At 42.6% G+C, this 26,522-nt stretch overlaps 1 protein-coding gene and 1 long non-coding RNA gene across 2 annotated transcripts; one reads left to right on the top strand and one right to left on the bottom strand.

Annotated features, from left to right (window-relative positions):
* Positions 1-23,909, bottom strand: cad (carbamoyl-phosphate synthetase 2, aspartate transcarbamylase, and dihydroorotase). The gene is made up of 45 exons (XM_024799519.2): positions 23,758-23,909; positions 23,487-23,663; positions 22,228-22,367; positions 21,923-22,052; positions 21,646-21,788; positions 21,186-21,327; positions 20,917-21,088; positions 19,409-19,594; positions 19,172-19,281; positions 18,829-18,971; positions 18,559-18,690; positions 17,349-17,582; positions 17,036-17,257; positions 16,755-16,943; positions 16,100-16,224; positions 15,385-15,518; positions 14,900-15,012; positions 14,140-14,304; positions 13,971-14,056; positions 13,558-13,804; positions 13,160-13,258; positions 12,733-12,957; positions 12,353-12,535; positions 12,051-12,269; positions 10,309-10,476; positions 10,028-10,210; positions 9,214-9,318; positions 8,549-8,797; positions 8,359-8,440; positions 7,900-8,066; positions 7,556-7,720; positions 7,350-7,481; positions 6,957-7,158; positions 6,675-6,865; positions 6,407-6,547; positions 6,228-6,317; positions 5,359-5,497; positions 4,622-4,815; positions 4,444-4,518; positions 4,078-4,290; positions 3,776-3,901; positions 3,534-3,689; positions 3,342-3,443; positions 1,965-2,059; positions 1-1,719 (listed from the first exon to the last, which is right to left on the bottom strand). Exons 2-45 carry the CDS (start codon positions 23,575-23,577, stop codon positions 1,620-1,622), a joined length of 6,705 nt encoding a protein of 2,234 aa, XP_024655287.2. The 5' UTR covers positions 23,578-23,663; positions 23,758-23,909; the 3' UTR covers positions 1-1,619.
* LOC143412658 (uncharacterized) lies at positions 20,427-23,017 on the top strand. Its single transcript, XR_013093170.1, has 3 exons — positions 20,427-20,522; positions 20,643-20,725; positions 20,886-23,017. It is a non-coding gene; the product is annotated as an uncharacterized LOC143412658 (long non-coding RNA).
* Positions 23,910-26,522: the final 2,613 nt, after the last annotated feature.

Raw genomic sequence — 26,522 nt, 5'->3', positions numbered from 1 at the left:
TCCTTTTTCATTATTTATTTCTCCACATGACACAGAAGTCGTTCGACACTTTACAAACATCCGTTTGGATTTTGATTTTAAAAAAAGTTTGTCAACAGTGTAAGAAATTACTGATAGTTACGGAGATTACCCCAAAACCATCAAAGACTGTGCTCTGAGGATATTTGTGCGTTTCCACTTGCAGTTAATGCAACACATTTGAAGAAAGGGAAACAACCATTTCATACAAGCAAGGATGTCACGACTCTGAAACAGACTGAAATCATGATACAAACATGTGCAGTAAGTCGTATCGTACCATTATACTCATGTAGAGCTGGAATGATGAAGGTTTTCCGGTAACCTAGAAATATATTAGAGACACTTAGTTTTGCTTTTGCTCATTTTAAAACAAAATATCAATCGGATTGTTTGGTGTAGTAAAAATATTTTTTTCTCTATTTTGTTAGAAATTTTCTTTTGAAAAACCTCGAGGCGTAAACCACCATTGCTGGTTTTCAGAGGACTGTGCCAACCCAAACAAACATCTGATGAAGCTGGTCCAGTAAATTGGTCTAAACGTAAAAATGCATTCAGGATTTATCTTCTTTGACATCCTCATTGGTCCCTTTAAACATCATTAATCAGATGCAGCAGCTGCAAATTATATATATATGTAAAAGAGACATCGATAGTAGCACCCACTTCCTATTTCTTCCCTTTGCTCCTCTGCTCCTCGATTTGGCTCATCGATGCACAAACACTGATCATCTCTTAACCATTTCAAACAAGACAGATTCTGGTTCTATATTTTAATTATGTTAATGGTTTTAAGACATGTAAAAATAAAGGAATCTTGAAATACAGCAGGAAAGAAAACAAGTAAACATTTGTGTGACTGGAGAAAAAAAAAAAGTTCTGTGTTACAGCAGCATGTTATAAACTTTAACTCCGTATTAAATCTAGTATTTAAACCTACTTGCACCCCTCGGGGGCAGGAAATGAGAAATGTATAGATTTCAGAAAAGATACATTTTTGTTTCTCTGACAGTTTGTAGGACAAAGAAGCAGCACACTGTCACAATCAGCAGGGCTGATTGTGTGTAGAGTGAAGGGTGGACCCAAATGCAGACGGAAACAAAAGGCAAACTGGGTGAACTAAATTAACTTAAAAACCTACAACAGGAACATGGACTTGACGCGAGGAGACTTGACGCAACTTCTTGGCTTGCAAACAAAGCAGACGATCTGACAATGACAAACTGAAAACACAGGACTTAAATACACAGGAGGTGATTAGGGGAAGTGGGAACACATGGAGGAACAGCTGACTGACATGAACCTAATGACAGGACGGGGGAAGTGAAACTAAATACAATGAACAAAGAACACACGACTCCTTCAAAATAAAACAGGAAACACTGAAACTAGACATGACAACACAAGCTTAACAGACCTAACACGTGATGAACGATACAAGAACTCAAACATAGAAACCAAGGAAACAATAATTAATAACTGCCTTTCCTTAACTAAAGCTAAATAGGAATGACACAAACTAATCACATATCTAAAATGAGACAAATACAAAATGAACTCAGAGCGCTGGGTCAGAGACCCAGCCTGTGACACACACTGAGTTATCGGCCCAGTACGGTGGCCAGCAGGGCCATTCGGATGTACATGCCATTCTCCGCCTGACGGAAATATGCCGCCCTCGGGTCTGTGTCCACCTCCACACTGAGAGAGAAATAACAAAGAGAAACAGATCATTAGTCCACTTAATCAACACAATAGCAAATAATGTAAGGTGGGTTAAAATAAAATTCAGTTCAAATTTAAGTTAGTTAAAAGAAATCGTACTGAAATTAGACATTGTACACAAAACGTTACATTTCTGCAGCCCATTTAAGGGCTCAAGCAACATTTAAACAACACAGCTGGAACTGATATTGTTGTCAGACATTTGACTGAGCGCGTCTCACCTGATTTCATTGACTCTGGGCAGCGGGTGCATCACCACCATCTTCTGTTTGGCTCCAGTCATGATGTGAGGAGTGAGGACGAACTGACCAAAACACTGAGAGAAACAACAGAGTCACAGTTAAAGATCACAAAGGCTACGTTCACACTGCAGGTCTTAATGCTCAATTCCAATTTTTTGATCAAATCCGATTTTTTTGTCTGCTCGTTCACACTACAAATAAAATGCAACAGCAAACACGCTCTAGTGTGAACGCTCAAAGCGGCCCGCATGCGCAAAAGAAGATGTCACACACAACGCGCTCTGTTTAGACCCAGAGCAAACAATATTGTTTGACTGATGGCCCTTAATAAAGACTTCGGACTTTACGTTTCCCAATTTTTGCTATAAGTTATTTTGTTATTTACATAATAATGTAAATAACCTAATAATGATCCTTATTGCTGTTTTAGAGGAGCGGTGCTTCAAATGATAGTTGCACATTTCTGTCAGAATCTGCAGATTATGCAGTCCAAATCAAATGTTAACGTTTCTCCAACGTTGTCTTCCCAGCAGTTTCACCGGATGGCCAGGAAGCGTTCGCGATGTATTATCAGGCGCTTCTCTGGCGCTGATAATTGGTGTCTGTCTTGTGTCAGTGACGTAAAAGACGGATTTAATGCGACTTGACCATTCACACAGCAGTCGCTTTCTGGAACATCGGATATGTATCGGATTCAGTACCACATACGAAAGTGACCCAGATCGGATTTGAAAATATCGGATTTGTGCCGTTCACACTGTCATACCATGATCGGATATGGGTCGCATAGGGTCAAAAAAATCGGATTTGATGCGCTTTCGCCTGCAGTGTGAACGTAGCCAAATACTCTAATCTTATTTTACTGCAAATACTCCGGGATCATCCAGTCACATGAGACCTGAGCTGATTGGTTCTGTCTGCACCTATGAATGCTTAGCTAAAGGGTTCCACTTCCATATTTCCCCACACGCTTACATCTGTAGAGGGGTGAGGGAACGCCTTCTTTCTCGCATATCTTCTTGTTTTCTTAAGACAATTCTATTTAATAGTTTTGCCTCTAGAAATATTTCATTTGGAAAGAACTTTGTGACGAATAACTGAACAAATCAGCTGCTTTCCACTAAAGATGAACTCCAAATGCAGACAAACTCCAGCTTCACCAGATGGAGTCAGTGGAGTTTGCAGTGCAGAATAGTGGATTAGGGAAAATGTCACCATGAGACCAACTGAACGATATCAAAAACGATTACCGGGCCAGCATGAGGCAGGAAGCACCAGGCCTAACTACAGATGTGCTGTGAGTATATGCAAGTATCTGTGTCACAAAATAAAACCCGTCGGTGAAATGAAACTTACGGCTTTGTACTCCTCCTCAGATGCAAACCTCTCCTTCTGGATCCTCGTCATGTAGAGGACGTCGGTGTCAGGCAGAGCCTCCTCGATGCTGTCAAACTCCTCCTGCAAACAAACATGTTTTTTAAAATTAGCAGTTTTTAGTACATATTTGTGAAAACTCCTCTTTGCTGTGTAACCATGTTTAGTCCTCACCTGTTTGATGCCCTTTGAGGCCACGTAGCTGACGATCTCTGCTGGCATGTGGAGGTTTTTGGGAGCCACGTAACGCAGAGTGATGCGGTACTGGGTCAGCAGTTTGGCGAGGGAATGAACCGTTCGGCCATGTTTCAGATCTCCAACCATCGTTATCTGACAGACGCCACAGTTTTAACATGTTTTCATGTAAAGTTTTATTCTGGCTGAAGATTAAATTAAAAAGGAATCATGTCGCTCACCGTCATGCCGTTGACCGTTCCCAGCTCCTCTCTGATGGTGAAGACGTCCAACAGGGCCTGAGTGGGATGTTCCCCGACACCGTCGCCAGCATTGATCAGCGGCTTACGGCACTGACGGGACGCGCTCTGAGAAGGAGGAGTCACGTGCGTAAGATATTAAAAACTCATCTTCAAACTAAACAAGCATCAAAAAACACACAACAGGGTGCTGCTGCAGTTACTTTTATGACCAATTAGTGTTTATTTTCTGTTACGTAAAGAAAACTTTTAATAAAAAAAAAAAGTATCCATCTAAAATCCACCTCTACAGCTCCAGGTGTTGGGTGACGCAGCACGAGGACGTCAGCGTAGCCACTCATGATCTGGACAGAGTCCGCCAGCGATTCTCCCTTCAGCGAGGAGGAAGTGGCCTCGCTGGAATGGACGACGGAGCCGCCCAAACGCTGCATGGCCGCTGCGAAGGAACTGCTGGTGCGAGTGCTGACCTCATAGAATATGGAGGCCATTACTTTACCCTGAACAGGAAGGCATGAGGAATGAGGGATTACTTTAAGGTACCTCATCATTCTATAACTTTGGTCATGTTTGATACGAACATCCACCATTGTAACAGCACATAACTGAAATTAGTGAATAGTGCAGTAACATGAGGCACGTTTAGGAGATACCTTGAGTATTTCCAGGCTTCGTTCCTTCTGAACCATCAAACGTAAAGTGTGAGCAACATTGAACAGGTGTGAGATCTGAAACAAACGAAGGACACAAAAATAAGCTTTTGTTCAGACCCGAGATCTTGTTTCAAACCTGTCAGCATTCCCAGAGTGTGTTTCATCTTCTTCGGCGTACCTGCTCCTTGCTGAACTGTCTGACAGACAAGATGTGCTGTCCCACCAGTGGGTGAAGCAGAGGAGACATCTGCAGGTGTGACACCTGACCAGGAGGCACCTGTCCTGACCCAGACTGTGGGGACAGCAGCCTGGACAGTGGGGGAGGATGGCTGTACCCGTCAACAGCAGCGGCTGGTGGGAGCATGACCATCTCTGTGGGGATAAGAGTCGCAGTGTATCAATGACTGGAACACAGCAAAGGTGTTTCACTGAGAATCAGCAGGAGAACATCAAACAACTTTAATTAAACTTGTTTTTATACGGCAATGAACAGTTTTGACATACTTGATTAATGGACATACCAGCTGAACATGTGAAATGATATGATAACATCTGCTTCATTTTTTAACCCCTCTTTCAACTTATTGATACCTTTTGCCTAAAGAAGGCTTTAAAAATCCCCTGTTAAGGCCAGTGTGGCGAGAATAAGGCACGGCGGGACCACGGAGTATCATTCGGCGCCATCTTTATTTACATCTCACCACTACACACCCAAACCCCTGAGTCCCCGTGTTTTTAACTAGGCGGGCGTGATTAAGGATGCCGTGCAGGTGCGTCCGCCCTCCCTGCACGGCACCGCAGACCACGCCCCACCACAGCCAGGCAGGCTGATAATACACTGGTAGAAACATTGGGAGAAACCCTCGAGGTAAAACAAAAAACTGCTGTTCCAAAGCATTCTGGGAGCTGTAATACCTGGTGGCAGGCCGGGATCAGAGGCACGGTGGATGCGGGGCGGCAGCAGGTAGCGGCTTTCTCCACCAATGCGTCGTGGGCTCGCAGCTCGAGTCCGCACTCCATCCCGGGGTGGAGTTGGACGCCGACGCTCAGGAGTCTGATGGAGCAGAATTAATGTAAACAAAACACATGAAGTAATCCCCACATAGAGGAGTTCAAGAAACACTCAAAACAGTTCTAAGTACAGGCTTTAAATGTTTTTGTTTGTAATTAAACTCTGTTAGCTGTACGTTCACCAAATTCTGTGAACTTTTTAGATGTCATCTACGCTCATAAGAAAGAAGACCGGGGATATAAGCACCGGAAAAGAGCTTCCTCCAAACGGTGGCGTCTAAGACCTCTTTCTTAGGAATAAAGTGAGGAGCTGCTTTTCCTCCACATTTCAAAAGGAACAAGTTGATACCTGCTGTTTGCCTCCTACCAGACATTTCAGGCATGGAAGAAACACCAACTTTAATCACTGATCTGAACCTCTCGATTTTGCTTGCTGTGTCTTTTACAGCATTTTAAACTAATTACATCTAAGAAGTTCTTTTATTCAATTTGTTGAATGAAATTCTAGTGTTTTCTTTCAGTTACGTTTACTTAGCATCAACTAGCCGATATCTGCTGCTGTGTGCACGTTCTTCATGGCTATGGCTGCTAAAGAAGTGTGTTAGTGTTGGCAGATAACTTCACTCTCTTCTTAAATCTGGTCAATTTTGGCTCCAAAAATAATCATGGCGGTGGCCAAAACACCAATGTGATGTAATATTATTGTAGAGTCTTTATCTTACAACAGAAAGCATGAAAGGCAGCTGCATTATTACCGCATTCACTTTTATTACCATTGGAGTTTCTTTGACAGGTTCTGCAGGATGGGTGGAAGAAGTGGGCCAAGTCTTCACATCCTCACCGTAACCTGGAGGCATGAGCACCTGAAGGAGACAGGACACGTACTTTATTAGATCAACTACATTTATTCTCTTTGTTTTCTTGTTCAAAAGCAAAACGCACGAATGCTGACCTGGCCGTCGATGTAGGCCACCTCTCCTCGCAGGACCACGCGGCGGACTTTACCTTTCACCTTCATACCTTCGAAAGGAGTCCACTTAGACTTAGTGAACTGCATGGCCTGAGGAATAACCCACTCCTGCTCCAGGTCCACCTGAAAGACACGTAATTGATAAATAATTAGGAGCATATTTCATCAGAGTACGGATAGGCTGCTAATTACTGCATCAAAATAATGTCTCCTTAAAATGAATTCCCTTTAATTGTGTTTGTCTGTGTACCTCCACGTAGGTGTTTTCCTGAACGGGCAGGTTGAAGATCCTGCGTGGATTGTCATAAAGACGTCTGGTAATATCATCCAGAGTCAGACGTCCATCACTGACGGCGGTGAGCAGCAGAGGCAGCATTGTTTCCAGACCGGGGTAACCAGGAGGAGGACGCTCACTGTTCTTCTCGTCTACAGAGTGAGGAGCTAGCAAAACAAAACAAAAACCGTACAGTTCAGGAAGGTCGAAGACAAGTCTGTCTGCATGATCGGTGACAGAAAATGAATGCTCTCTGACCGTGGTCTGTAGCAAAGCAGTCGATAATGTCCAGATTTTCCCAGAGTGTCTCCATGTCCTCGCGTGTTCCCAGCATGGGTCGAACCTGCGCTCGACCGTCGCCGATCTGCGCCACATTATCCTCACACAGGAAGAGGTGGTGAGGGGCGACCTCGCATGTGACCTGGATGCCCTTCTGCTTTGCAGCTCGGATTACCAGGATCTGAAAACCATTAAGAAGTATTAAAACTGTAGGAAAGAATCAAAAAAATTAAGATAAGATGCACTTTAACAGCCGAAGCAATCGATAATAAAACAAACTAATTAAAAGTAAATTACCTCAAATCCACTAAAATAGTTTAAAATAAAGTAAAAGTTGCATAAAATTAACAACAATAAGAAACAGCTCTTTACCTCCTCTTTCTTGGCCACGTGACAGATGTGGACTGGCCGCTGGTACAGCTGGGCCACCATGAGGATCGCCGCCACCGTCTGCTTCTCAGCGTGAGCCACGATGGGCATCTGCTTGGGCCATTTCTCAAAGTGCTTTAAACAGATCCACATGGTTAGGGCTGAAGCATCTCTAATGGCCTTCCAGCAACACTTAAAATCCAGCCTACCTCCATCCACAGGGAGACGTTGTCCATCTTGAGGGTGGAGTATGTGTCATTCAGGTACATCTTCAGACCGGCGGTCTGGCTGGCGATGGGCGGCAGGACAGCAGCGTTGTCCGTGGCAGCGCCCACATACAGGGCGTAGTCGCAGCGGCTGCCTGCTTTGGCTAACTGGTGACACAATATAACAGGAGTCAATGTCATATCGCTTCAAATTTTACTGAATACTGAAGTACTCATTTCTAATCTTGTCCTTTCTGGTCACTGCCAACAAAAATCTTAACATTTCTGCATTAACAGGATCAGCCAACAGATTAAAAAGTGAATACAATTTAAAAACGTGGGTTTACCTTCTGCACCAGAGCCAGATTATTAGCATCAGTGATGGCGGGGGAAGTGTTGGGCATCGCACACACCAGGGTCACTCCTCCTGCCAGAGCAGCTGCTGTGCCTGAGGAGAAGTCCTCCTTATGGGTGGCGCCAGGCTCCCGTAGGTGAACGTGGACATCGATCAGACCTGTGATTCAATCAAAAACCAAAATACTTCACCCGGTATCTTTGTACTAGTTTGTCTGCATAGCTCGACTTCAAATATTTAGAAAAAAACAGTACTATGTGAAAAAGAATTAAAATGAGAAGCTGAACTATTAGTGCAAGTAATTAGTAAAGCTTTTAGTAGGATGAAGTATTTACTGTTTAAAGAACCTCAGTTTTTGAATAACTTTGCTTTAAAGACTCAAGAATTCCTGTTTCAGAAACAAACATCTAAGATGACATTAGTGTTGTTGTTGCCGTTTACGACCACTCACCGGGCAGACGGACGAGTGTCTGGGATGCCATGCTGTCAACATGAGTTTTCACTGGTGGAGTCCTTCCAATCTGACGAAGAGCCTGCAAACGAGTCACCCTTTATTAATCATGTTCCCATAGAACCACATCACACAAACATCCTAACAAAACAAAAAACAAACAAAAAAAAAAAAAAAACAGATCGCGTACCTGAACAAAGAGCTTGGTGCACTTGATATCGATGATGAGCGGGACAGAGTAGTCGATAGCCATACGCCTGGTCCTGTAGCCTTTGGTGACAAAGGAGGAGAGCCTTCGACCGCCGCTGTTCCTCATGGAGAGGTTAATGACAAGGTCGAAGTGGTTCTCCTCCAGGTAGTTCATGATGCTGCGCTGCTTCTCTTTGGTGGCACATTCATCGCTGTCGTACTCCTCAAACGGCCAATCGATTGCAGTCACCTGTACAAGGAGACAAAACAAACTTAAAGTTTCTATCCTGATTTCATCCTGTCATAGATTAATAACACTATATTTTAAGTATTAAAGTACTTAAGTGAATGCCACAATTATGAACAATGACATTTCTAAATACATTTCTGCTGTTTTTCAAAAGCTCTAGCAAAATAAAACATTTTTACAGCTACATTGTATCCATGTATAAGTGCTGCTCATCTGGAATCTTTGGTTTAATGTGCAATTCAAGAGGAATGATAAAGATGTAAAGGGTTACCAGGATTAAAGCATTTAAAAACAAATACACATAAACACGACCATATTCATGAGTCACTCACAGATGTGCCACTGCAAAATAAGTCGATTTTGATTTAAATAAAGTTTGTTACTCCAAAAAACGAAGCCTGTGTTAAAAGAATTACCTTGACTCCATGCTCTGTGTAGAAGTCAGCCGTGCCCATGCTGGCATACAGGTCATATCCCAAAGACTCCAGGGCCTGCACGGTGGGCAGCAGCTCACTCTTGTTCTGCAAACACAAGTCAATGCAAATAGTTTGGATGAACAATAAAATCATAACATCAGTGCTGAAAGCTGGAAAAATCTATTTCGTTTACTATGCTTCACACAACCGGAACACTCTGCAGCTGCTCCTTAAAATCAGATCACTCTTAAACTTCTTAAATCTATTGTGGTAGACAGACAGTTTCAGTTTCAGCTCATCTTATCTGACATCGATGGCCTTTTCATACAGTTCCATTTGCTGTTTTTTTAACCCAGCATTCATATCTTTAGACTTCCCTGAACCACGGTCGCCCCTTAATATAGTTTTTCTATATTCAGGCAAACAGATCATAATATTTCAACGCCGCAGAAAAATAAATGTGGTCCGATGATTTTTATTCCATTTGTGTTGCTGAGATGGTTTTGATCGAGTTTAACTACATCTGGTCTCATGGTGATAATATTTACAGTTATCAGCTGTTGGTGGAATCATCAACAGCTGCTGCAAAAACAAATAATCAAGGTTTGTTGCTTTTCTCGTTAGGAAAGTAGCAGATGCATAAAATCTGTTGTTTATTCCCATGTGACTGACCAGCCACAAAAACATCTGCACCTTTAATGTGCCACTAAAATGCATCATTCGTACTTCCAGCTGCATCACTTGTGAGCTGAACTCACTGTTCACATCTGGATCCCTATCTGTTGTGTTTTTGTCAGTCGAAACCTTTAAGTACCTTATAGCTGCCGATGGAGAGCAGGATGTTCTTCTTGGGGATCTTGAAGCCTGTGGAGAGCATGGCTTTGAGGTAAGCCTCGTACCGGTTCTCCCCAAAACAAGCTACTTCTCCAGTGCTGGTCATCTCCACCCCGAGCACCACATCAGCTCCGGCCAGCCGAGAGAAAGAAAACTGAGGGACCTGGAGGACATTGAAGCAATCCGTGATGCTCAGTCAGATGAGAAGACAAAAGTGATTTAACATGAAGGGAAATTTATGATTGCTTCCACACTGCTTACCTTGACTCCCACAATCCCTTTCCCTTTCATCAGGCCCACTGGCTCCACGTCCTCCCCCATAATGTACTGGGTAGCCAGAGCCACCAAGTCCACTCCCAGCGTCTTGGACACAAAGGGGAAGGAGCGAGAAACTCGGACGTTGCACTCGATCACTTTGAGCTGGTCATCCTGAGAGAAAAAACACAGCGGTGAATGAATGCTCTGACCAGTGTTGATAGAAGACATAACTGTCCTTTGCATTATTGACACAGCTTAATTTTCACAACTTAATGAGGACTTTCAGGGTCTGTACTTTACAATGTAAACACCTTAAAGTAACGGACAAACAATGCCATCTGTGGTGGCTGTAAACGGGAAGAAACATATCTGTAGCTTGTTTTCCCAAATCTACAGCAAAAGCATCACATTTACTTTTATTTTTCATGGAAGTAACTTGTTAGTTTGCTTGCTCTGCATGAAGATGACATAACTCTTATATGAACGACTGGCACCAAGCTCAGCTTCTCTCAAAAACTAACACTGCATTAATCTTTGCTTTCCTGGTGTCCTTGGTACTCGCTCTAACGCAGCGGTCCCCAACCCCGGGGCCTCGGACCGGTACGCGAGTCGTTTGGTACCGGGCCGCGAGAGTTGAGGCTCAGGTGTGAAATGTATAGTTTTCAGGGTTTTTAATCAGTTTTCAGCGTTATTTTGTTATCGTTCTTATCGTTAACTCTGTTTTCCTGGATCTTTTCATGTGTGTTATGAATAAATCTTTTTTTGGTACCGGTACTAGTTTTATTTTGTTGTATTTATCCGCGACACCTTAAAGGCCGGTCCGTGAAAATATTGTTGGTCATATTGCGTGGCGCAAAAAAGGTTGGGGACCGCTGCTCTGACGCATAGTTTGTTTTTTTAAATGACCCCAGCTGCCTTTTAAAAGCTTCAGGAGCACAACAATGAGGTCACCTGAAAAAAATCCATGTAGCACTTGTATATTTCTGTTACACCAGAAAATAACCCCCAAACATTTCTAGGTTTTTATTAAGTACACGCAATATTTTCACTCTCACATTTTACTCTGTGCTGGAAGACGTGTTCATTTTCAAGATTCATTCATCCATCCATTTTCTTCCACTTTATCCGGAGCCGGGTCGCGGGGGCAGCAGCCCAAGCAGAGAAGCCCAGACCTCTCTCTCCCCAGCCACCTCCTCCAGCTTATCCGGGGGAACACCAAGGCGTTCCCAGGCCAGCCGAGAGATATAATCTCTCCAGCGTGTCCTGGGTCTGCCCGGAAAACCTCGCCCAGGAGGTATCCAGGGGGCATCCTTGTCAGTTGCCCGAACCACCTCATCTGGCTCCTTTCGATGTGGAGGAGCAGCAGCTCTTCAAGATTCTCTCAAATAATTTTTCACCATATAAACGAAGGTTTTTTTATTTAGGCGTCATAGTTCTGAAGAGAGATATGTGTTTTTTAATAGGTGGACATTTCTGCCAGCAGGTTGGGGATTAAAAAGGTCGATCATGCTTGGCTAATTTGAGCAACTGTGCCAACTTTACAAAACTATACGTTTTTATACCACAACTCCCCGTTCAGCCTTAAATGCCAGAAGAAGAAGACTAGTCTCCCTAAATCTGACTCTGTTTATTACCGGAATCTGGAAAATACTGTAAGAAAGCTACATAAAGTATCAGCATTGAGTAACAATTTAAATTCACGTCCTCAGCAACAGCATTTAACAGTATTTCCATGTACTTCTTACCTTTGCAATTAACTGCAGGTTAAACGGCCCGGTGACTTGCAGCTCCTGACCGATGGCGTGAACGATCTGCATGATCCTCTCTATGGTTTTCTGATTGAGGTCCTGAGGCGGTGTCACCAAGGTGGCGTCACCAGAGTGAACTCCAGCGTTCTCCACGTGTTCAGAAATCGCAATGCCCATCACTACACCGTCACATGCGACAGCGTCCACGTCTATCTCCTGCGAAATTTATAAACAGTACAGCCTCAACTCAACTTGATAATAATCAATAATTCTGCTGTAATTATCGGGTCTTTAACTACCTTAGCCTCCTGAATGAATTTAGAGATGACCACAGGGTGTTCCTTGGACACTGCTACAGCGTTACTCAGGTATTTCTCGAGGTCGCTGTCACTGTAGGCGACGTTCATGGCCGCTCCGCTCAGAACATACGAGGGGCGAACGAGGCAGGGATAACCGACCGTCTCGCAAAACTTCACAGCAGACTAGAGCAAAGAAGAAACGTAAACGTCATCGAACGCTGGCTTTGCAACTATTTTTCTTAGTGTTGTATGTACAATAGTAAATAACAGTAAATATAATTTACTAGCATATTAAGGCAACATTTGAGGGTTAAACATCTTTAACTTTACAGACCGAGACATCGGTGACATAAAACGAGCTCATCGTCAGTCTGCTGTACCTCAGTGTCTGAGAGCTCCTTCCACTGCGGCTGGCTGATGCCGATGGTGTCCAGCATTCGGGAGAACTTGAACCGGTTCTCAGCGCTGTCGATGAACTCGGGCGAAGTCCCCAAGATGTGGCACTGCTGGCGGTGCAACGACATGGCAATGTTGTTGGGAAGCTGGCCTCCCATAGACAGGATCACTCCCTCTGGGTTTTCCCTTTCATAGATGTCCATCACCACCTGAAAGATGCATAGAAATACTCATCTCTAACCACGAAACACTGCAGATTAATACGTGTACAAGGAAATTAATAACAGTGTTAGAAAGTTTGAGGGGATGACTTGCAACAAAGAGCCCAGAGGCTACTTTCACCCAAAATGTGAGACTTGAATCAAGTCACATTCACCACAATCACACTTTCCCGTATCAGCTAAAACTTACCTCAAAGGAGATCTCATCGAAGTAGAGGCGGTCGCACATGTCGTAGTCTGTGCTGACTGTCTCGGGGTTGTAGTTCACCATGATGGTCTTATAGCCCATCTGCAAATGGTTTGATGCTTATTTCGTAACATTTGGATTACTGGCTCTGGGGTGTAATAATACGTGTAATAATCAACACAATAAATGACAAAAAAAGATCTAAATTTGTATGTTTTTTCATAAATAAGTAAATTAATCCTCTCAAGCTAAAAAAAAAAAAAAGTTTAGTAAAGGAAATAAAGAGATGAACTGAACATGGAGGCGGTTCTTCCTGCTCCCTGGATTCAATTTCAGTGAGGTAAAAGACTAACTCAGTCATAAAGAGAGCATCCGGTATTAAAGTCTCACGTAGGCCTTACCTTCCTGAGCTCGGTGATGCACCCAACAGCGCACCAATCAAACTCCACGCTGCTGCCGATGCGGTACACGCCCGAGCCGATCACCATGACGTGCTGATCGTTGAAGCTCAGGTCGTCCTCTGTGCCGTGGTAGGTCAGGTACAGGTAGTTTGTGTAAGCCGGCCATTCAGCCGCCACTGTGTCAATCTGCTTCACCACTGGCAGGATGGACCAATCGTGACGCAGCTTTCTGACGGCCAGCTCTGTGCTGTTAGAGGGAAACGTGGATTCAGTGATAGAGGACAAACCAAGGAAGTTTGGATTCTTTAATAGCACTTTATCTAAAATAACATTTCATGCTGATAATACCCTAATCACAGAGAAAGTTACCATTAAGTTAAAATAAGACAGTGATTATTTCCTTTCCTACCCACCTCTGTACAGCCAGTGCTATCTGCTTGTCTGAGAAGCCCAGCTGCTTGGCCTTAAGCATCACCTCTGGAGGCATGGAGCTCTCATCCTGGACGGAAGGAAATTAATCCAGCATCTTAATCCATTTCGAACAGCTCTTAGTTTTTTCACGTTATGTCTTATCGGCCTTACCTGATTGTAGGTCTCCAGCAGCAGCTCGTGGTCGGCGATGTTTTTCATCTTGTGCAGGAACCAGCGGTCGATTTTGGTCAGCTCATACAGCTTTTCCACAGTGTAGCCAGCTTTGAATGCTGCCGCCAGCACAAAGATACGCTTATCTGTAGGAGTCTGCAACTCCTGGTAAGCAGAGGGAGCACAACATACTAACTGTGAAGTAAAGTGCTGCTAGTTATTTGCCAGCCATGAGCATCAGCACAGACATTTGGGCTTATTTTCTCAAAATAAATAAATAAAAATAAATCAGCCACACACATAGTAGCAGAACATGATTAACAGCATGCAATGAAACATTCCTCAAAAAACCCAGAAGCAGGAAGCATTACAGTAGTAGATCGCTCAGGGGAGATCTGGCACCATCTACTGGTCCCGTTAAGACAGAACAATACAGTTTTGACCTTTTAAAATGTCCTTATCACAATCATTTATAGGGTCACCATCCTAATAGAGGCGTAGTAAAACAGATCAACATGCTTTAATGTGCAGCACCATCACTCATCCTTAAAAGTCGATGGCATTGCATAGCAAAAGCACTAATGTTGTGTTCTGACCAAATATGAAGCAAATCATTGCATGTTTGGCTGAAAATGGTTAAAAATCTTTCAACCTGGGATAAAGTATTTGCTGACACTGTGCACTGAACAGGTCGTGCAGCAGCAAGGCATTTTTTAACCAGTACAACCATTTAACCTGGACTTCAGCTATGGGAGGTTACCTTTTCAGAGACAGGCTTGATGGTGTGGTCAAAGCCAACACAGTTCTCATCCACCATCCTCAGAGCTTTCTGGAAGGCTTCCTCAAAGCTACGACCAATAGCCATCACCTCCCCTGTCGAGGAAAAGGTTCAAGCACTGAGCACAATATCCATAATAAGCACCTGACTTACTGGCTTCTCTGCCCGCACTGGTAAAGGTTAACTTTATAATCAAACTGTGAAATAAAGCAGTAGAGTAAAACTTTAATGCCCTCATGGAGAAATCTGCTGTGATAGCAGTGCAGAAAAAATGAATAAATAAGAATAAAAAAAGAAAGAAAAAACATAGTAGGTGCAAAAAATGACCATGTGAATTTATTGTTAGCTTTACTGAGACCAAACTAAGTATTTTTAAAATGCTCTGGAATACTAACAGTACTAAATCTACTACCTATTTACAATTTGTTACAACATATTTTTGTTCCAAGCTCGCTTTTGCCTCTTACCAACACTCTTCATGGAGCTGCCTATCTTGGTGGAAACCCTGAGGAACTTGCTGAGATCCCAGCGAGGCACCTTCACCACACAGTAATCCAAACTCGGCTCAAAGTTTGCCGTCGTTGAGTTTGTCACTGAGTTTCTGGACAAAAATACAGACGCAGTGCAAATATTTTTCATTGGTGAATCGCTTAATTTAAAGGCGCTTTACAGTTAAGACATTTATGCCAAAAAATAAAAAAACTACAATGCTTATGTTGCAACTGCTCAAAGCAGCTTTGTCAAAACAATAACTTCAAATTAACCAAACTGCCAGCTGTGCAGGTGATGAATATCATCTTGTTTCCAAATTTCTTTGCTGATGAAAAATTGTGAGCACGTTTATACTAAAAAAAATGATTGAATTTCAATGATCAGATGTCTTTAAGTGTAATGATTGACTAGCTACATGTTTCCTGGGTCTGTGTGACACTGTGGGGTCCACATGCAGTGAAGGCAGAGAGTCTGTGCTGCCTTACTTTACAGGCATCTATGCATCACAATTATTTTTTGGTCGTTTAATATACAAAAATTGATTTTAAGCTTGAATACTTTAAACCCCACTTTTAAAAAATGTTCAGTTTGGCAGAATACTGGAACGTCTTTGTTGGATGTCATCATTCTGTAAAAGCAGCGATGCCCCTGTTAGTTCATTATCCGCCGTTCTTAAGCTGAGAGACGTACTTGAGCTGTGGCAGCGGGATCCCCAGACCAAGTTTAGCTGCTATGTAGGCCAAAGGATAACCAGTCGCTTTACTGGCCAGAGCAGAGCTCCGTGACAGGCGGGCATTCACCTCAATGATGTAGTACTGCAACACATTATACATAGAAGATACAATTCAATCACAGACATTACGGGAATTAGACCAGGAGCAGGAATACCAGCTCCCCATGCACACAAGACCTGTTTAAAGGCCTGTTCTGATACATAAAGCCTATTCATACAAATCTATTCCTGGTTTGTATGAAATGAACTTGGTCACATTGATACCTAAAACAATTTTCTTTTAAAACTTATTGAACTAGGATTTACATAGCAAAGACTTTTTACAACCTTGTTTTGGAGCCAAAACAGTAAATGTAAGCCGTTGACATACCTGGCTGTTACATTATCTGCAGATCCAGCCGCACACTCTGTACATCCTATAGCCATATAAACTGTATATACTTCAAGTCATGTTACCACCCATGCTTATTTCAATATACCTACACTTTCTGTACTATTCATTACAGCATGTCACTGGCTTTAAAATAAGGAAATGCAAAACAGATCCACTTTATAGGTGAACACAGTCCTATTTGTGCTTTTCATCACCCAGGTCTTCACATATATGCTTACCTGTTCAGATTCGGGGTTAAGAGCGTACTGGATGTTACACTCTCCCACGATGCCGAGATGTCTGATGACTTTAATGGCCGTGTTTCTCAGCATGTTGTACTCGCGGTCATTAAGCGTCTGACTGGGAGCCACTACAATGGATTCCCCAGTGTGGATACCCAGTGGGTCGATGTTCTCCATATTACACACCTAAACAAGAGGAAACAACAGCCACTTTAAATCGCCCTCAGTTTTTTTTTAGTGAGTATAAACCGTTTGTTCTCTGGTCTCCTTTTACTCACAGTCACACAGTTGTCATAGGCGTCCCGGACCACCTCGTACTCGATCTCCTTCCAGCCTTTCAGGGATTTATCCACCAGCACCTGAGAGGTGTGAGCGAATGCTGCCGTTACCAGAGAGGTCAGCTCCTCTCTGTTGTTGGCAAAACCGGAGCCGAGGCCTCCGAGAGCGAACGCTGAACGAACCAAGACGGGGTAGCCAAGACGCTCAGCAGCTGCCACCGCCTACAGCAGAGTTAATCAGATAAATTTAGACTTCACTGGGGCAAAAAACAATCCAGAAGCTATTAATTTATAAGCGAACACGTCTCTTCACCTGTTCCACCGACAGAGCTGCTTCACTGGGAGCTACATGCTCATTGATCTCTTCCATTTTCTCCACAAAGATTTTTCTGTCTTCGGTCATCTCAATGGAGGAAACAGGAGTTCCCAGAACCTGCACTTTATATTTCTCCAGAACGCCCAGCTTGGTCAGCTCTACACCGCAGTTCAGAGCAGTCTGACCTCCAAAAGTCAGCAGGACGCCGTCCGGGCGCTCATTTTTTATCACCTGTAACAACAAGATGTAATGACACGAAGCACTCACAACACATGAAAATGAGACAAACAGCTCTGTGGATTTCACACTGGGAATTTCATCCCGTCCAAGACATTTGGAAGTCTGCAACTGAACTAAAAGCAGCTTAAGTGATCTTTGATTTTTTACTGTAAAAGCCTTTTAGCCTCTTCGTTTCCACTCTATACTGCCATATGATGGATGCAGGTAGAAAGCTGAGCAGGGATTTTTATATCTTTGAGCCAGCACATTTTTACAGAAACGTATTATGAACACTGAAATTTAAAAAGAAATAAAAATAATAACATAAACTACATTAAATAAACCTGGGCAAAGAAGGTAAAAATCTGAGGGAATATTTGTCCTCAAACTTGTTTCTTTTCATTATCATTATTAATCCGCACTCTTATTTTTCCTCTCTTACTAATTACTGGCTGTTGTCTCTATATTGCATCTATATAAAAACCAGAGTGGAGCAACGAGCTCTCTTTAGTCCACCAGCACCACCCTTTATCTTACATGATGACTTCCATGGAGCCGCGGATTTAAGGGCTGCAACACAAAGCTCATGTTTTGCCTTTGCTTTTAAACACTTGTGCTGCATTCAAGTGTTCAACCAAACAAAGTGATGGACCACGTAAAAGTGTATCTTATCCACAGTAAAGAAATAAAAATAAAGGTTGTCCTAGAACCCACTGTCCCAATTCCTACAATACAGACACAAAAGAAGACTGAACTACCTTCAACAGTCACCAAAGCTACAAACACACCTGTACAGAACTGCTCTGTGTTCTTTGGTGGGCTGTGATTATGTGAGACCCCTCAGTCTTTTAGACAAACACAATCTGGGGTCAATACTGACTGATCCGAAAAAACAAACAAACAAAAAACAGTTGACCTACAAATTTCACTGTGTCCACAGTTTCTCTTCTTTCATCAGTCACAGAGTTGCAACAGAGAGAATCCATACCTGAGTGACGTACTCTGCTGTAATCGGCAGAAAGTAGACTTTGTCAGCCAGATCTTTGGAGGTCTGGACAGTGGCAATGTTGGGATTGATCAACACAGTCTGGATATTCTCTTCCTTCAGAGCCTTAATAGCCTGGAAAACAGAGCAGAGTAACATCAGGAGGCACAGAAAAAAGTCCTCTGCGTTCAAGTGTTCTTCTTTAAATCCTGAATTAACCCTCCGCTTTACACACAGCCCAAAATAAGACCAAATAGCTCCTGTTTCACAGACCTGCGAGCCGGAGTAATCAAACTCTCCAGCTTGGCCAATGGACAGTCCACCTGAGCCTAGGATGAGGACTTTTTTGGATCTGACATGCCCTTCAGCCTTTGGGGAACCAGTGAAAGTGAGGTGGTCCATCAGACGCTGCTTCACTGGAAAAATATCACACAAATTGCTACTTATTAGTTGTTACACAAGCCAGACTTACAAGGGTTTCTCTTCTTCACAGGCATAGTTACATTACTACTATTAAATACCAATTACTACTGAAAACTACAAAAGTACTTTAGACATAAATTAATATGCACCACAACATTTAAGATGATAAAAAATGAAAGTTAAATTGGAATACCAGATTTTCCAGTGTTGCCCTCTTTATGGTCTTTCACCGTTTCAATGAAGACATCAAACAGGCCGACCAGATCTGTAGGACCAGCCATGTGCTCTGGGTGGAACTGAACACTGGATGAAAGGGACCACAAATGATTTAATTGGGTTTTTTCCGGCCAGTACAGAGGCACTTAAGGCACCAGAACCAGTCACTTCTAGAGTGAATCACCACTGGACTCCATCTTTCACAGACTGTTACCTGAACAGAGGCTTTGTGTTGTGTACGATGCCCTCGTTGGTGTGGTCGTTAGCATTTGTGAAGAGCACGTCCCAGTCTTTGGGCAAAGTGTCAGGGTCGACAGCGAAGCCGTGATTCTGACTGGTGATGAAGCAACGCTCTGTCCCATTATGGATGCACGGTTGGTTGTGTCCACGGTTACCGTACCTGAGAAACAAGAGGAAATAACACACTAATTAAAAGATGGATAAAAGACATTTCCCACGGTTAACAAAATCTATAATTATACATTTAGCTTAACCAAGGTGCCCTCTAATGAGGCATTATTATAGCAGAAGCTTTAATTAACTTGGCCTTTAGATTGTTCATCCAGGTACAGACAAAGCACATTTTAGGACGACTTGTTTGACACTTGTAGTCTTTCAGAAAGAATCTCCACAAACAACCTGTAATCTGTCTGATGGGATGCCAGCCACATTCCAGCAGGACACATGCTGCCCACTCCGAACTTCAGACTCTGCCGATGGCAGCTTTATCAGGCTGAGTCTCCCATAATAGATATGGCTACAGAATTTGGCAGACGTGTTTATTCAGCCTTTTTCAGAACAACGACGCTCAATCCAACCCTCTAGTGATCATAAGGGAGACGCCAGAGTGCTAAGAACAGCAAAAATCTGCATTTCACAAAGAAAGTGAGAGCGTGAAAACCTGTGTATCTAGAGAGAGTAGAGGGTGCCCTCAGTCACCCGAGGGCTCAGCAAAAGACAGACGTCAGTGAACGCATCACTACAGATTCACTCAACTTTTTACAGCTCAACCTTTAAAAGGTGCGTTCAGGCTGGCTAATGTGTGTTGCGTAATCTTAGTTTGAAGGCAATATTAATACTTGCTTGAGTCATGCAATGACTGGAATGTCAGCGACAGGAACACAATGATCCTGCCAGGAAGGCTTGCAAAATATGAGGACGTCCTATTTCACAACTGTAAGACAAGTCCACATCTACACTAGAACATACAGTGAGTTCTTCATTCACATGTGCTCACCCTTTCCACCAAAGGTCATGAAATTCAGCTTCTGACCAGCTGTTCTCACAACAGTGCAGCTGTGGGGCCGGAGTAAAAAGATGGAGCAAAGGTAACTTAAACAAATTTAAATAAAATGTTTTCACACCATCCACCTTCACTCTGGATCTTTTTTTGTTGTTGCTCATGAAGGATATTTTTTTCTTGTGCTTTTAAATCACTTGCTGTTTAGTCCAGCTCCAGCTAACAACACCAGAGCAAGCACTGGCTAACAAGCCTGCGGAAGGGTTTCGAATTTATTACAAAGAGAAAGAGGTGTGTTAAATTGAAGAAATTAGTAATCATGTTAAGTTTACAGGACTGAAAATAATTGAATACATTTTTCCTATAATGGAGCACCATTACTTTTTGATAGTAAACGTTGGTAAAAGTTTAAAATCACTTAAGAATCAAAGTTTAACAATTTATCTTTCAGGTTACGGAGGTGTTGAGTTTGAGGTACTCACTTCATCTTGTAGGTCTTGGCTCCAATGACCAGAGAGAGCAGCTGGTGTCCGAGACAGATGCCAAAAACTGGCTTTGGTTGGTCCACAGAGATCACCTTCCTCACGTTGTTGATGGTGGCCTGACAGAGCTGGGGATCCCCGGGACCATTACTGACGAACAAACCATCAAAATCTGGAAAAAGATGAGAAACAATTATTTATGTAACCACTGATAAAAGTGGTACGAGTTCCCCTGAAGAAAAATCCCCGACATAGCGCGTGTTCCTGACCGGCGGTGTCCAGCGGGTGGTCCCAGGGTACGACAGTAACACGGGCTCCTCTCTGAGCCAGGCAGCGGATCTGGTTGTACTTGATGCCACAGTCCACCACTGTGATACGAAAGCTGCCGCTATGATTGAACACTTTTGGCTCCTGGAGACAACCAAACAGAGAAACATCTAAATATCTGACAGGCACAAAACAAGCAGCAAGCTACCTGCTAAACAATATGTTTTGAGACAACTACAGACAAAAGCTTTTTATTTAGTTTAAAACCTCTTACTTGAGCTGAAGTGTGAGCGCTAAACTTTTCCTATGTTTTAGAGCTTTAAAAAAAACCTTCACAAAATTAGATCCACAGATCAAATCTCCAAGTTTCTAGTTTATCAGTAACATAAATAACGCCCTCCATTAGCACTCGAGAGCTGGCAGAGCTTCGATGGGACTGTAACAAAACTCCTGGTGGGTTACCTTCATGGAGACCTCTCGGACCAGGTTCCTCTTGTCGGGATTATCGAAGGGAATACTTTCCTCAGGAGTCCCGTCCACTATCAGCTTCCCCAACATGGTCCCCTTCTCTCGGATCTTTTTGGTCAAGCAGCGGGTGTCAACACCTGAAGAAAATGGAAACAGTTTGTAGCATTAAATTGAAAAGCTTGCATCTGATTATTTTATGCATTAATATATATTACAGATGCTGAGCAGTTTTCCAATTAAATTACGCCCATTTTTATTCTGGGTTTCTGACCTTGTAATCCAGGAATGCCTTGCTCTTTGAGCCACTGGTCCAGTGACTTGGCTGAACTCCAGTGACTGGGACTTTCAGACAGTTCTCCAATAATCAAAGCAGCAGCGTGGATCTTGTATGACTCAAACCACTGAACAAGACAACAACAGATGAGACAGTGTGTTTTATCAGAGTTAAGACTTCTTTCATTCAGATAAAACCGTCCCACAGAAGAAAAGAAGAAAAATCCTGACTCGCTTTTCCACTTTAAATATGTTAATAAGTTTGCAAATTAATTTTCACCTGGAGTTTAAATAACCGCTTACCTTGCTCAGCCCGAACTCTCCCTCTTCATCCATTGGCACACCATAGTTGCCAACCAGAGGGTAAGTGAGGGTCAGCAGCTGGCAGCGGTAGGATGGATCAGTAAGAGCCTCGGGGTATCCCACCATCCCCGTCTGAAACACTAAACACACAAAACATTCTTGAGTACATCATATCAACTACAAGAGCTTAAATCTGCCAGACAGTTAATAATAATTAGGTTTTTTCTTTAGAGTCAGAGAATATTAGCAAACTGAGTTCTTTTCTTTTTAATGCACACTGATGCACTTTCAATAACAATGAAACTCTTATGGTTTAGGACTTGGATGACTTTTTATCTCATAATTATGATTCTCTCATATTTAGTACAATTATATCTTTGTATCTCAAGTGTTGTATCTCATGAGACGATATCCAATTTTTTTCTTGTAGTTCATAATAAACAGTCTCATTATTAAGACATCCCATATTACCTGATATTAAAATTATTTCAGTCGTTGCTGTTGGAAAATACAGATAAATGTGGAGTCTCTTGTAGTCTGAGTGATCACTCAGACTAGAAAGTGCATTAATTACCAGTATTTCCCATTTGATTAAATGAACTCATGCGGCATCTTTAACTGTCTACATATGATGACTGTTTATTGAGAACGAAATGTGTTTTTCGATCTCTATAGTCGATTATTTTATTGTGTTCTACCTACTTGTGTTTCTGTAATAAACGTTTGAAGGGATTATAACACCTGGCTGGAATACAGTCGCATTCCACCCGGGTATACGTCCTCCATCCAGCATACGCTTACATTTTTATTTATCATTTTAACGTTGCGTGACTCATCTCTGCAGTCACGCATACTGAATGTCAAAATCTGACCTGATCCAAAATCACTATTATCTTATCTTTAATTCGGCATGCTTATTACGACACAGCAAGCAGTTTCCTAGTCACATCTGCCTGCCAAAATACACACAGGTGGGCGCTGAAGGTAGAGGTGGGCGCATGGCTGTGATGGCGTCACCAAATTCCACTCTTTTTCAATGGAGTTTGGCACTGGGGGGGAAACGTTAGGAGGATTTGGCGCTTTACAACTCTGAACCATGAGCGTCTTGGAACAAAGGGGCAAACCACACCACACATCCAGATTACACAATGTACCAAAGCAAATGTTTAACCCATGCTGAGTTATATTATACACAGGTGGATTATGCACAATAATAAACTGAGAGTCTGAGGTAAATTAAAACAGTATAAAACACGTACCAACTTCTCCGGATACCGACACGCTTGCACCAAATTGGCGGCCTTTGAACGTCGTCCCGTCCTCCAGGATCAGGGTTGCCATATTTGCCATTTTTTTGTAGTGATTACAGCTGAAGCTAACTGCAGATACCGATAACTGAAGGATTTGTGACGAGTCCCAGTTTCCACGTGGACGTTCTGCCGCGCGGAAGCAAGAGATGTAGATGAGACTAAGTCACAAAATACTTCAAAAAACACCAATAAACATGAGATCTGGTGGCCAAAAACAAACCTTTGAATGTTGAAACGAATCCAATTTCAATCCGGGAGAAGCAAAACAAAGGAAATATGTTTAGGTTGACAGTTTAGAGTTTGTTCGGACGGGACGATGAAACCAATGTGTTCCACACGCGCCGCCAGCAGCGTGGAAGTCGGGCAGCAGGCCGCGACGGTAAGTTTGACGAACTGAGGCTTCACGTTTCCGCTAGGGATTTTCAACATAAAATACAAGCGTTACAACGAGATTCGGAAATTTTTTATGGTTCAAAAGCAGATGTCATGAGTCCAGCTGAAGCCAGATGTGTCTACAGAAAAAGTTTTTTTAAAATCATATTTGGTATTAAAATAAATAAATAAAAAATGTAGAAATAGACTCTTCCATAGGAATATAAAAGCAAATTTTAGCTAAATAGCTAAATGTCAGGTTAGGAAAATTACATTAAAATAACATCTTGATGCATTCTCAATCATCCAGGAAAGTAAATCTTCAAAAGTTGATTCTGTTCATCTGGACGTAGCGTTTTGTGGGAGAAACGTTTCGTCACTCATCCAAGTGACTTCTTCAGTCTCAGCTGACTGCAGGTTTCCCCAAATCTTATAAACAGTAAATTTGTATAATGACTGAAACAGTCACAGAAGCGTTGGAGGTAGTCCGTAAGAGATTACAGGATGACCCCAACCTCAGCAACAGGACCACTCTCAGCAACGACCAAGTGTGTTTGCTTTTGGAGCTGTGTCTTCATTCCACCTACTTCACATACAAGGGTCAGTTCTACAGGCAGAAACACAGGTGTGCCATGGGCTCCCCAGTTTCACCCATCATTGCTAATTTGTACATGGAAGAAGTGGAAAAGAGGGCTTTGCTATCCTACCCTGGAACACCACCAAGCCATTGGTTCAGATATGTGGATGACACCTGGGTGAAAATCAAATCTCAGGACGTACTACATTTCATGGATCACATTAACTCGGTGGACCGACACATCAAATTCACCAGGGAGGATATGAAAAGGGGCAGGTTAGCCTTCTTAGACTGTGAGATTTCCATCAGGAATGGGGGACATCTAAAAGCTGACGTGTACCGTAAACCTACACATACGGATCAGTATCTAAGGTTTGCCTCTCATCATCCACTGGAGCACAAACTGGGTGTCATTAGGACGCTACAACACAGAGCAAACACCATCCCCACAGACACAGCGGCCAGGGAGGCAGAAGAACGGCACATCAAGAAGGCCCTGAGTAAATGTGGTTATCCCAGCTGGACTTCTGTCAAAGCGGGAAAGGCACCTAAAGAAAGCTCCAGCTAATCCAGGAGAGAAGGACAACCACTGCCCAAGCAAAAACCTGTAGTGATCCCATATGTGTCAGGAGTATCAGAGCAATTGAGACGCATTTTTTCTAAACACCAGGTCTCTGTGGCTTTTAAAGCCCAAAACACGCTGCGCCAAAAATTGGTCCACCCCAAGGATCAGGTCCCCCGACACAAACAGAGTAACATAGTGTACGCTGTTAAGTACCAGAAGGATTGCCAGGATTTATACATCGGGGAAACCAAACAACCTCTGGCGAAGCAGACGGCACAACACAGAAGAGCTACCTCGTCAGGCCAGGACTCTGCAGTCTATTTACACCTACAGGCCAGTGGACACTCTTTCAATGATGAGGATGTGCACATCCTGGACAGGAGGAACGCTGGTTTGAGCGCGGAGTCAAGGAGGCCATTTACGTGAAAAGGGAAAGACCATCTCTGAATCAAGGAGGGGGCCTAAGGGTACATCTTTCGCCATCTTACAATGCTGTGATTGCAGCCATTCCCCAACTCTCTGTGAATGGTAGTCATGGCCATTGATCTGTGGTCTTTGATCAATGGGTTTTGGTCAGTGGTTGTTGATCAACAGTCATGAGAATTTGCATAATTATGATTAAGGAACTGACCTCCCAGCCCATTGTTCCCTCGGTGGGCTGGTTTCAGTCATTATGCAAATTTACTGTTTATAAGATTTGGAGAACCCTGCAGTCAGCTGAGACTGAAGAAGTCACTTGGATGAGTGACGAAACGTTTCTCCCACAAAACGCTACGTCCAGATGAACAGAATCAACTTTTAGTAGAATTTGAGACTAGGCTGTTTGCAATATTTTTCCCAAGTTAGATTTATTAAATAATAATTTAAATAAATAAACCCCATAAATTACACTAACACTTATCATTACTGACATACCCACATTGTCCAACATTCGTTCGTGCCCTGTTTAGTTTGCTGGGATCTGATCGCCCAAACACCAGAGAACTTTCAACTTTAAAAAATGTTACAAAAAATATTAATGAAAAAAATTATATCTCTATGCCTTAAAAAGAACATGATTTAGGAAAATGTAGGCGCTATTATTGTACGGTATTTACCTTACAATATAAGTGTTAGTGTTTCTATTAACCTAATGAAAGGTTTTTGCCTCAATACAAAATTGACACAATTACTGTGGAATTTGGAGAAGTATGGGATAAGAAGAAGGTGTTTGAAAAGTTTTTATACTTTAACTTAATAATTTCAATAGTTGGTTCCAATGCCAAGTATTCAGAGTATATAAATTCTTATCTTTAGAAGTCAACAAAATACATATTGTCATGAAAATAAGTAAATTGTTTACATGAATCAAAAATTTAGAGTAACTTTGTTTTAGAGCCAATATGCATCCTAAATTTTAGTAAACAATTTACATGTGTTTGTCTCTGATTTTGTGCGACATAAAAATTGGCAACATCTCGTCATACACTTG

The sequence above is a fragment of the Maylandia zebra genome, linkage group LG15, assembly GCF_041146795.1.
Source record: "Maylandia zebra isolate NMK-2024a linkage group LG15, Mzebra_GT3a, whole genome shotgun sequence".
In the NCBI taxonomy this organism is placed as follows: domain Eukaryota; kingdom Metazoa; phylum Chordata; class Actinopteri; order Cichliformes; family Cichlidae; genus Maylandia; species Maylandia zebra.
This window is presented reverse-complemented; position numbering and strand designations above follow the sequence as displayed.